The following is a 12,887-nucleotide window of genomic DNA, read 5'->3' on the forward strand; positions in this document are numbered from 1 at the left end:
TCTAGATGATCCTTTGTCAGAGCCCTGGGACCTTATGAAATGTATTCTGGGACGTTGTGCCCATTCATGTTGTTTCTCTGTCTTTGCTTCTCACTGCCTTCCTCACCCTATCTTCCATCATTTTCCATTCCTTCTCTTCCAATTTACCCCAATTCTCCCATCCCTCTTCCGAGCCCAACTAAGCCTTGTCCTCTCTATAACTGCTGGACTCAAAGGTTGTACTTGGTCTTGGCTCCCCGTGTGTAACACAATTAGAGTTTGTGACTAATGCTATCCTGTCACTATCCAATCAGTGTAATGCCCTGCAGTCAGTGGATATACTCATTAACAAGCAAGCAATATTACATTTTACCATATTTAGTTCAAAATTTCAGTTCTTCCCAACATCATAAAATATTACTTACTAAGTGTGTAAGTGCATCATGCCTCCTCAGCTGCTTACTTAACAGAAGACAAACACGGGACACGGCGGACAGAGTACCCTTCGTCGTCCAGTACTTCCCCGGAGCGGAGAAGCTGCGACATCTTCTCCAGAGCCTTCAACATGTCATCGATGAAGACAAACATGTCGCCAAGGCCATCCCCACACCCCCACTTCTTGCCTTCAAACAACCGCACAACCTCAGACAGACCATTGTCCGCAGCAAACTACCCAGCCTTCAGAACAGTGACCACGACATCACACAACCCTGCCACAGCAACCTCTGCAAGATGTGCCGGATCATCGACACGGATGCCATCATCTCACATGAAAACGCCATCCACCAGGTACACAGTACATACTCTTGCAACTCGGCCAACATTGTCTACCTGATACGCTGCAGGAAAGGATGTCCCGAGGCATGGTACATTGGGGAGACCATGCAGACGCTACGACAACGGATGAATGAACACCGCTCGACAATCACCAGGCAGGAGTGTTCTCTTCCTGCTGGGGAACACTTCAGCAGTCACGGGCATTCAGCCTCTGATCTTCGGGTAAGCGTTCTCCGAGGCGGCATTCACGACACATGACAACGCAGAATCGCTGAGCAGAAACTGATAGCCAAGTTCCGCACACATGAGGACGGCCTCAACCGGGATCTTGGGTTCATGTCACACTATCTGTAACCCCCACGACTTGCCTGAGCTTGCAAAATCTCACTAACTGTCCTGGCTGGAGACAATTCACATCTCTTTAACCTGTGCTTAACCCTCTTTCCACTCACATTGTCTGTACCTTTAAGACTTGATTACCTGTAAAGACTCGCATTCCAACCATTATCTTATAAATTGAGTTTGTGTCTATTTGTGTCCTATTTGTGAACACAACTCCCACTCACCTGATGAAGGGGCAGCACTCCGAAAGCTTGTGCTACCAAATAAACCTGTTGGACTTTAACCTGGTGTTGTGAGACTTCTTATTGTACTAAACTAAACTCAGTGAAGGTCATCCCATTTGTTTTACAACTTATTTTATAGTGTACCACATAAATTAAAATTAAAAATTTGGTCGAATCCCTCAGAATCAGATCATTGATGTCACTCTTGATATTGTTCAGGTGTTTAAGTTTTGAAAGATTAGCACAAGGGGAAATTCAACGGACAACTTTCCCTTCATTTTGGAAGTACCATTTCTCTACTTGGTAAATGCCTGGCCAATGGCAGGCCTCCCCTTGTGGAAATTACATCAAGCAGATAAGGGAAGAGAAGGTTAATCATCCCAGGATCTCACAACCTATTCCTCTGGTACAATACTTGGACCTTCCCACAGCCCTGCCACTGAAACTAATTTGGTTTGAGTATTCTTACAATTAACGATTTGTTCACTTTCGCCCCTCGTATCGGACGGGAGAGGATTTACAATGGACTGTAGTACTGTGAACAAAATCGAGTTTTAGAAATAAGAACACAGAATGTCATCTGCAATACCATTTTATTTACACTTATAATTATTTCTACACAAAGCTTCATAATCACCTTATGTAGAACATCAGATCCACATAAATAAGTTCTCTTCATGGTTTAACAAAGGAAATCCTAGATATTAAAACATCTAATATATAAAGCTGTAGCAAAGCCTTCATGTGTTTAGATACAATCAGAAATATAGACACTAATTTCCCAACAGTTACAGTACAAGTAACATCCTGGAATATCCAGGACACAGGATCTGCGATTGATCACAGATGTTCTCCTATGGTTTTGGTTGGGGTTGTTAGATTAATATAAAACGATGAGATGCAGGATCAGTATGATTCGAGTCCTGAACGGCTACAAATTCAGAAACAAAACAAGTCTCTCAGCAATGCTGTAGAGGCGATCACATAATTGTTTTAGCAGGAAATTATGCAACATGACAATTGTTTTAACTTGATAAGTGCATACATCATATTCAGAAGCACATCAGTTTAAAACATTCCCCAAATCACATGTATATGTCCTTCTACGTCAACTTTTATTTGCTTAGTTTACTGTTCTCAATGACATCAATATGGATAATACACATTCATGAAGGGCCTAGTCTGTGTGGCAGAAGTCTGTTTTACAGTATTTAATATCTGCTCAAAGGAAAAAGGGGGCACATTTTAAGAAGAGTTGGGCTAGATTTTATTTTCAGGACTAACATGGGAAAGCGGAACATTTCAAACATTCACAGGACAGAGTACAGCTCCCTCTACACTGTCTGATCAACAACACCTAGGACAGGTACAGCACAAGATTAAATACAGCGTAAATCTCTCTCTACACTGTATACATCAAACACTCCTGGGGCAGGTACAACACAGGTTAGGTACAGAGCAGAGCTCCCTTTACACAGCCCCAAAATATCCAGGTGGCACTTTCCAATTCCCATTCCAGTTACATCATAGTCTTTTCAACTGAGGTCAACAATTAGTGTTAGCATCGGGCTAGGCTTGTATGTGGGATCTGGTCTGTTAAGAATTGGATTAAGATTGCTTCAAACCCTATTCAAATTGGGCTCACAACACCTTCGAGGGTAATTAGAGTCATAGGGATATACAGCACAGAAACAGGCTCTTTGGCCCAACTCGTCCATGCCAACCAGGTTTCCTAAACTGAACTAGTCCAATTTGCCTGCATTTGGCCCATATCCCTCTAAAGCTTTCCTATCCATGTACCTGTCCAAATGTCTTTTAAATGTTGTAATTGTACCTGCTTCTACCACCTCCTCTGGCAGCTCATTCCATACATGCATCACCGTCTGTGTGAGAAAGTTGCCCCTCATGTTCCTTTTAAATCTTTCCCCTCGCACCTTAAACCTATGCCCTTTAATTTTGGACTCCTCTACCCTGGGAGGAGATCTTGTCTATTCACCTTATCTATGCTCATGATTTTATCAAACTCCTATGCTCCTTATAATTCAAACCTTCCAGTACTGTTAACATCCTTGTAAATCTTTTTTTCACCCTTTCCAGTTTAATAACATCCTTCCAATACCCCGAATAGTACTCCAAACGTGGCCTTACCAATGTTCTGTACAGTTGTAACATAACATCCCAACTCCTGTACTCAATACTCTGACTGGTGAAGGCAAGTGTGCCAAATGCCTTCACCACCTGTCATTCTGTCCAAAGATATGCAGGTTAGGTGGATTGGCCATACTAAATTGCCTCTTAGTGTCAGGGGGACTAGCTAGGGTAAATTCATGGGGTTATGGGGATAGGGCCTGGGTGGGATTGTGGTCAGTGCAGACCCGATGGGCCGAATGGCCTCCTTCCGCACTGTAGGATTCTATGATACTGCGACGCCACTTTCAATGAACTATGTACTTGCGCTCCTAGGTCTAAAATATAGCACCTCACATTTATCTGAATTAAACTGATGTGCCATTCCTCGGCCCACTGGCCAAGTTGATCAAGATCCCATTGTAGTCTTAGATAACCTTCTTCACTGTCCACTACACCACCAATATTGGTGTCATCCACAAATTCACTAACCATGCCTCCTCTATTCTCATCCAAGTTGGTTATATAAATGACAAACAACAGTGGACCCAGGACTGATCCCTGTGGCACATCGCTGGTCACAGGCCTCCTGTCTGAGAAACAACCCTCGACCACCACTCCCTGTCTCCTACCGGCAAGCCAATTAGAAAGAGGCAATAAATGTTGGCCTAGCCAGCAACGCCAACATCCCACAAACGAATAACAAAACGACAAGGAACATTCAAGCAATTACTCTTTGTTAGATTGGAATGCAAATTCTTGAGGCCAGGGTTGACTGGCACTTAAAGACACAGAGATGGCAGAGAGATGTAGATGTGAATGGGCAACAAAGTGGCAGATGGAGTTTAATTTGGGGATGTGTGAGGTAAGAATAGAAAAGCAGAATTTTTTTTTAAAAAGGTGTGAAATTTGTCAATGTTGATTTCAGAGTGGAGTACCCATACAAGGAACACAAATTTAACATGCAAGTGAACAGGGTGCCAAATGGCATGTTGGCCTTTATTGTAAGGTGACTGGAGTACAGCAGTCTTGGTACAGCTGTAAGGGGCAGGTTAGCAGCTTGCTGGAGGCTTGTGTGTGGTTCAGAATAATGCCAACAGCGTGGGTTCAATTCCTGGTCCAACTGAGGTAGACTGGGGACCTGTCTTCTCGCCCTGCCTCTGACAGTGGAAAGCAATGGCAAACCATCACTGACAAAAATGCCACGAAAAGCAGCTCAGGATACTGCATCAGAATACAATGAGCCTCCCTTCATGCAAAACACTCATTGAATGGAATGGTTTGATGAGGCCAACCTGGAAATTATGGGCAGTTTTAATCTTCATACTTAAATAAATGTGGAGGCAGTACAGAATAGGTTCACTAGATTGGTGTCTGGGATGAAAGGGTTGTTCTATGATGACAGGCTGAATAATTTGGGTCTGCACTTTCTAGAGTTCAGAAGAACGAGAGGTGATCTCATTGAAAGATACAAGATTCTGAAGAGGCTTGAAAGGGTAGCCAATAAAGACAGAGATCGTTTCCTCTGGCTTGGGAATCTAAACCATGAGAAAATAGCCTCTTGATAAGAGGTTCAATTATTTAGGATGAAGATGAGGAGAAATGTCTTCACTCAGAAGGTTGTGAATCTTTGGAATTCTGTACCCCAGTGGGTTGTGGACACTCCGTCGTTGAGTATTTTAAGGTTAGACAGACAGACCTTTGGTTTCTCAGGGAATCAAGGGATATGGGGAGTGGGCGGGAAAGTGGACTTAAGCTGATGATCAACCATGATCGTATGATTGGAGCAGCAAGCTTGAATAGCAGTATGGTCTATTGTTACTATTTCTTAACTTCTTAACAAGTACAAAGGTTCACTGATAGTAAGGTAGCCATTGCTAATTACAGGTGGCACTGGGTTGGTGGTGTGGTGAGGCTCTGCCCCACTCCAATTAATGTTAAGGTTGTAGTGGCTATTAGAAACCTGTGACGTCTACTACCTAGACGGACGACAGCAGCAAAGCATGGAACGTCATCACCTGGAAGTTCATCTCCAAGCGACACACCATCCAGACTTAAACTATATCACCATTTATTTGCTGTCTGTGATGATACTGTGCCTTTAAGAAATGTATTTGGGTCATGTTTCTTGTGCAGTATCTGATTTAACAGTTTATTTTATTATCGGTGCCATTGTTTATACACATAGGTCCCTGCAGCAACATAATTGATCTTAATTACTACAATGTATGTTTTAATCTGGACTAATGTAGGGTTATTTTAATATTTTCAATTTTTAGATTGGGGGTTGATTGACAAGAAAGATCCGGTGACTGGGTGGAGCTAGCCTTACAGAGAAATCAAGCTCAGTTGTTGTTTGAGAACTGTGAAGAGCAGAAATAGCTCTGTGTTTCTCTGGCGATTGGAACCTGCAGAAAATAGGTCTCTTTCACTGAAGTTCTGCTGTTTGAAGTTAGCTCTTTCTCTGGAAACAACTTATGGGAATCAGAAGGCAGGTGTCTTTCTGTATCTGTTCAGAAGGGTTAAAAAGGTGAGCAAATCTGTTTTTGGTGCTAATTAGTTCTGAAATAGGATTTATGACTATGGGGATATTGCTTAAATTGGAACAATAGAGTTGGATAGCTGTTAATTATATTGTGTTATATTTAAATATTTCTAATTGGTAAAAGTTATGTTAATTCTTTGTTATATTTTAACTGTGCTCTTAAATAAAGTTTTATAAAATAAAAGATTCCTCGTGGGTCAACTGAATCACACCTGAAGGGAAAACCTTATACACTAATGCCAAAACTCAAATAAAGCTGGGGTCTAGGCTAACTACATAACATACATAGTTTCTGAACTGGTTCCTGACACTGTCACTGGGCCAAAAAGCTGGAATTCCCTCCTGAACAGTGCTGTGGGTGCACCTACAGCAGTTCAAGAACGTGGCTAACTACCACCCAAGAGCATTTAGGGTTCCCAAGGGCAATCAATGCTGACTTTGCCACGACATTCATAATCCCATTAAATTAAAGTACTTATTAAACAAAAATTTAGAAATGAAACATAGAAAGGGCTTAAAGAATTTTTGTCAAATATCAAACCCTGCTTTTGGAATAAATACCCAGTTCAATGGGTTGTGTGTCAACTTCTCACTGATGGTGATGCACTCCTGTGGTTTGAGTATAAGCCACACACTGGTGGTGTGACCTCACAAAGTGATACCACACTCAATTGTGTTTAACCGACTCTGAACATCAGAATTAAAAAAAATACCACAAGGTATTATAATTTGGAGCACTTATCGAGGATACTGCCAAGGAATGGAAAACACTGCAGTAGATTATTCAGCAAAATGAATGCATGCATTAGCAGGTGGTGCAAGATCATTAATTCAGGTATATGACCATAAACACGTCTAGCTCTACGTTGGGACTGCGATTTCTCAAGATGTCAATTAAGTGCGAGGACAGATTTTGAAAGCTTTAAAAGACAATTCTGGAAAAGGTGCCATGTTCTGGCCCTTGTGGACAATCATCATATTGATTTCCGTACCATCTGAACACCTCAAACACCAACCCCCAGCTTCATGAGTGATCGCCTCTACAGTACAGAACACCAAACAATCCCAAATAAATCACACAAAGTTAACATGCACGTGTAAAGATTCAAACTCACCAAATTCACTCCATCTTCTCTTCAGCAAGTTCAATCTGATAGCCCCCACCTTGATTAGGGTGTTAGGATGGGGGTCGGGCAGGAATACAAGGCGGGCCCAAACCACAAGCAGAAATACTTCAGATAGAATAAAATATCATCCATTAAAATAATCTAGATATACAGAGTTTGTGTTGGTTAGTAGATAATAGTTACTTCCTTGTGCAGTCCACAGTCTCAGGTGTTGGACAGTGAACTAGGCGCAGACACACAGGTATTATCAAGCAATCCAGAGTCATTCACTGAAACTGGCATTTGAAAATTACAAAATCCTGACTTCAAAGAATTGGGCTGTTTGTTTCATGCAATCTCTCATCTGACACCAAAATTCCTCAGGTAACTTATTCCAGACAGAGAGTAGCATTTTACCAAGCGTGCAAGAACTGAACGGAACACAGTTTTTAAAAATCCATGGGATGTGGGCATTGCTGGCTCATCCCTAATTGCCCTTGAACTGAGTGGTTTGCCCATTTTGGAGGGCATTTTAAAGAGTGAACCACATTGCTGTGGATCTGGAGTCACATGTAGGCCAGACTAGGTAAAGATGGCAGATTTCCTTCCCTAAAAGGACATTAGTAACCAGATGGGTTTTTACGACAATCAAAATGGCTTCGTGGTCATCAGACTTTTAATTCCAGATTTTATTCAATTCAAATTTTACCATTTGCCATGGTGGGATTTGAACCCAGGACTCCAGGGCATCATACTGGGTCTCTAGATTACTAATCAAGCGACACTACCACTATGCCACTGCCTCCCGATTAATGTGCTAAATCACACTGCCCTCTTTCCTATTTAGTGAAGGATCCTACTAACATTTCCTGCCACCACAATGCTACACATGCCAGAATATTTCACTATTTATAAAAGTTTCACTTTAAAATGAAGATTTGCATTGAGACAGCAATCTATCTCATCTCTCTGACATGTTTCACTTCACAATCGCTTAGAAATGCAGTGATGGTTACTTAGGAAAATGTAGTGACGATTATTTTGGAGAATGTGGGACGGTTCTTTAGGGAAATGGGGTGATGATTAGACAGGGAAATGCTGGGACGGATATTTGGGGGAATGCTGGGACGGTTATTTAAGGAAATGTGGTGAATGTTATTTAGGGGAATGTAGTGGAGGATGAGTTAAGGAAATGCTGGGGTGGTTATTTAGGGGAATGTCGTGAAGATTATTCAGGAAAATGCAGGGACGGATACTTAAGGGAATGGTGGGATGGTAATTTAAGGAAATGCCAGGGCGATTATTTATGAAAATGTGGTGATGAATATTTAGGGGAATGTGGTGACGGTTATTTAGGGGAATGGAAGGGTTTCTAAACACATGATGTGCTGAGTCACTTGTACTACTAACTAAGCCAGGTTGATAGTAGGATGTTCTAACAGGACTCCAGTATTTTACGCTGAAGTGAGTTTCTTGGTATCTGTTAGATTTTCCACAAATCGTGGATAATTTCTTCAATTTAATTGGACTCCTCGAAATGTAAGTTCCAGAGTCTGGGACAGTGCACAGCACGGGGCCCTATACTTGGATAAAGCTTAGAGTGCTGTGGTATTGTGGCTCTATTGTTCCTAAGACCTGATTTAGCACAAAATCCAAAGGGATTCTGTTCTCAATAAGAGTCAAAAGTCACAGCACAGGTTACATGTTTTAGGGCTGCTGCATCATGAGGATGTGTGTCCATCATTACTGATAGGCTGAAATAAAACAGCAAGCAGGCAACACAAAAAAACATACTGAGAGAGAGAGAAGGGTTAACACTTCAGCTTAGTGGCCTTCCTGGATTCTGATGAATGGTGATAGGCCTGAAACATTAACTCTGCTTCTCTCTCCTCAATGCTGCCTGACCTGTCTATTTCCAGTATTTTTAGATTTTATTTCAGATATTCAGCACCCACAGTAGGGGTTGAGGAGGCGGTGACCAAACCAAGAGGACAGAATTTGAACTGTCTACATTAGCTAGTGTTGAAATCTAATCTATTTGTCCTGGTGCAGTTTTGCTGCAATTCAATTCCAACTTCCTGTAATGAAATGACTGGAGCAAATACTGGGCGCAAATAATGAATTTTGAAAACACTTATTTCAGGTTTAACTGATATATAAACTACTAGATTGCTCAGAATAATACAGGAATCTGAAATAACTACTGAAATCTTCTAATTGCAACGGAAGCCCTCAGACATGCAGCACTATTCCAGTCACAAACCCATCAGACAATTATCACCACCTGACCAGAACATGCTCTGGCCCTCCAGTATATATCTCTGCAGAGCCAATGTGATCCACTGCAGGAACCTGGAGACTATTCCCTGTTGTCTGACCAAAAGATGATTGGTCCAAAATAGGTAAAACAAGAGTGTTATGATTAAAATGATGGCATTAGTGATATAAACTCACTGCTCCCAGTCTGCGTTTATCATTGGATCACTAGGAAATCAAGTCACACAACTTATCCCGGACCTCTCGATACAAACAGTCCCATTAGTTTAGAAACATTTCAATCCAAACAGCCACATGCTGATTGTCTTCAAACTTAAAGATGGTAAAGGGGCAGCGGCCAGTCCTTGCTGCGGGTTACCGGATCAGCAGTACTATAAGTATGTTATACCGAAAGAGTAAGAGAAATGTCTCAGAGTCCCACAGTTAGGATCCTGTGGAATGTAGGCTCGGGACAGGGTAGAACTTGGAAATTCGGCTCTGCGCAGATGGGTTGAGGCATTCAGATTCCCCGCTCATCTTGAAAAAGACTTCCTGCTCCTGCAGTTTGCGAGCAAATTCTTCCTCTAAAGCCTGAAATGGATTTGGACAAACAATCAGTGATGGAGAAAGAAATACCGCTTGCAGTAAATATAGCCTGGATATAAACAAGTGACATTCAACACATTGGGAGAAAAAGGGAAAGCTGGCCTCTTTCAGTAGCCTTTTCTGCCTCAGCCATTGACTTTATGACAGCTAAGGCAATAATAACAATTTATATTTAACACCTTTAACATAATGAAATGTCCTAAGGTGCTTCACAGGCACATTTTAAATAAAGTCTGACACCAAGCTACATAAGGAGATATTCAATCAGATAACCAAAGCTTGGTCAAAGAAGAAGGTTTTAGGTGGTGTTATGGAGGAGGAAAGCGAGGTAGAGGGGGAGTAGGTGGGGCAATTCCACAGCTTAGGGCCTTGGCAGCTAAAAGCACAACCATCAATTGTGGAGCAATTAAAATCAAGGATGCTGTAGAGACCAGAATTAAATGAACGTAAATATCTCGAGGGTTGTGTGGCTGGATATTACAGAGGTAGAGGAGGGGGCGAGGCCAGGAGGGATTTGAAAACAAGGCTGAGAATGTTTTGACCGAAGGAGAGTGCAGGTCAGTGAGCACAGATGTGATAGGGGAACAGGGCTCGTTGCAAGTAAGGACAAGGGCAGCAGTTTGGGTCGACTTCAAGTCTACAGAGGATAGAATACGGGAGAGCAGCCAGGAATGCACTGGACTCAAGTCTAGGGGCACAAAGATAGTAATGAGGGTTTCAGCAGCAGGTAAGCTGAGATATATAACACTCATGGCAGGAATAGGAGGTCAGAAGCTCATCTTGAGGTCAAATGTGACACCAAGATTGTGATCAGTCTGGTAGTTTCAGGCAATTGCCAGGGACAGGGACAAAATGGAGTTTGAACAGTCACACAAAAATGCTTTCAGTCTTCCCAATACTTAATTAGGAGAACATTTCTGTTCATCCAGTAATGGATGTATGCAAAGGTCAGAAGGGTGAACTCTGGTCCTACAGAATTGCATTCAGGGGCGACACGGTGGCACAGTGGTTAGCACGGCTGCCTCACAGCGCCAGGGACCTGGGTTCAATTCCGGCCCCGGGTCACTGTGTGGAGTTTGCACGTTCTCCCCGTGTCTGCGTGGGTTTCCTCCAGGTGCTCTGGTTTCCTCCCACAGTCCAAAGATGTGTGGGTTAGGTGGATTGGCCATGCTAAATTGCCCCTAGTGTGAGGGAGATTAACAGGGTAAATATGCGGGGTTACAGGAATAGGGCCTGGGTGGGATTGTGGTTGGTGCAGACTCGATGGGCCAAACGGCCTCCTTCTGCACTGTAGGGATTCCTATGATTCTATGAGTCCTCAGGATGTAGTTGTGGATCATTCGTTAAATATAAAGTAGACACTATTCTATATGGAAAATGAAGTATGGGCTGCTTCAGACTTAACATAGCTACACTTCCACTTTTGCAGACTCTCAGGGTGTGTTAGTGCTGATTGCAAATCTTCTGGCAGGAATTGAAGTGAATACTGCATTGTGTTAGAGAATAGGAGATATAGATCTTCTCTGTCTCGCACTGACCCAGATTGTGAGGTGAAAGGACAGTGCACAAACCAGCTCAGACAGAAGAACTTGCGCCCCTCTAATGTGGCTGGATGTGACTCCATATCTCAAGCAACAATACAAAAATCCCTAATGCTCTGACATAAATCTTTAATGAATGACATTTAAGACACACTGTGTGTAGATTTTTTGATATGGGTGAAGTTTAATCCTGAATGGTTATAAACAGTGCAAATTGCACTCAAAACAAAGTATGCTGTTGTGGCCAAATGGACAAGGCTTGATAAATTAGGCCCAACATAAATTTGAACATTTTAAATTAATACAGCTAAAACTGCTTCTATGAGGGTTACCACAGGTCAAAAGCCAACACGAGGGGACATCGGTTCAAGGTGAGGGGCAGGAAGTTTAGGGGGGGATGTAAGGAAAGCTTTTTTTTACCCAGAGGATGGTGACAGTCTGGAATGCGCTGCCTGGGAGGGTGGTAGAGGCAGGTTGCCTCACTCGTTTAAAAAGTATCTGGATGAGCACTTGGCACGTCATAACATTCAGGGCTATGGGCCAAGTGCTGGCAGCTGGTGGTTAAGTGGGAGTTCAAGTGTTTCCAATGTGTCGGTGTGGACTTGATTGGCCGAAGGGCCTCTTCTGCGCTGTATGATTCTATGAGATGAAGGTTGGTTTCAGGCTACAGCAGACATTTATTTTCCTTATGCCTACCTAGCACAATGCCTATTGGTATGGTTAGTGGCATCTTCATAGAAGTTCATAGAATCCTCCAGTGCAGAAAGAGGCCATTCGGCCCATCGAGTCTGCACCAACCACAATCCCACCCAGGCCCTATCCACATATCCCTACATATTTACCCACTAACCCCTCTAACCTATGCATCCCGGAACACTAAGGGGCAATTTAGAATGGCCAATCAACCTAGCCCGCACATTTTTGGACTGTGGGAGGAAACCCACGCAGACACAGGGAGAATGTGCAAACTCCACACAGACAGCAACCCGAGCCAGGATTCAAACCCAGGTCCCTGGAGCTGTGAAGCAGCAGTGCTAACCACTGTGCTACCGTGCCGCCCAACTGTGCTACCGTGCCGCCCAGTCCTTGGCCCAATCAGGCATCACTGTCCCTGACTTGTCATCATACTTGGCTGACATCCAGTACTGGATGAACTTACACTTTGTCCAAATAAATATTGGGAAGATTGATGCCAGTATCTTCAATCTCAAGCCACCAATTCCAACCCTCTCCCTCAACAGTATCTGATGCAGAACAAGACCATGCGCAACGTGGACATCGTATTACATAGAAACATAAAAAATTGGAGCAGGAGGAGGCGATTTGGCCCTTCGAGTCTGCTCCGCCATTCATTATGATCATGGCTGACCGTCCAACTCAATAT

The 12,887-nt window shown here is 42.9% G+C and overlaps 1 protein-coding gene across 4 annotated transcripts in view; it reads right to left on the reverse strand.

Annotated features, from left to right (window-relative positions):
- Positions 1-1,898: 1,898 nt before the first annotated feature.
- LOC144500301 (STE20-like serine/threonine-protein kinase) overlaps positions 1,899-12,887 on the reverse strand; it is a 146,454-nt gene continuing 135,465 nt past the window's right edge. For all 4 annotated transcript variants that reach the window (XM_078222988.1, XM_078222987.1, XM_078222986.1 and 1 more), the window contains one exon: positions 1,899-9,947. In XM_078222988.1, coding sequence (XP_078079114.1) covers positions 9,801-9,947 — 147 coding nt within the window. In that variant the 3' untranslated portion in view covers positions 1,899-9,800. The remainder of the gene's footprint in view (positions 9,948-12,887) is intronic.

Source organism: Mustelus asterias, chromosome 11 (assembly GCF_964213995.1).
Source record: "Mustelus asterias chromosome 11, sMusAst1.hap1.1, whole genome shotgun sequence".
Lineage (NCBI taxonomy): Eukaryota > Metazoa > Chordata > Chondrichthyes > Carcharhiniformes > Triakidae > Mustelus > Mustelus asterias.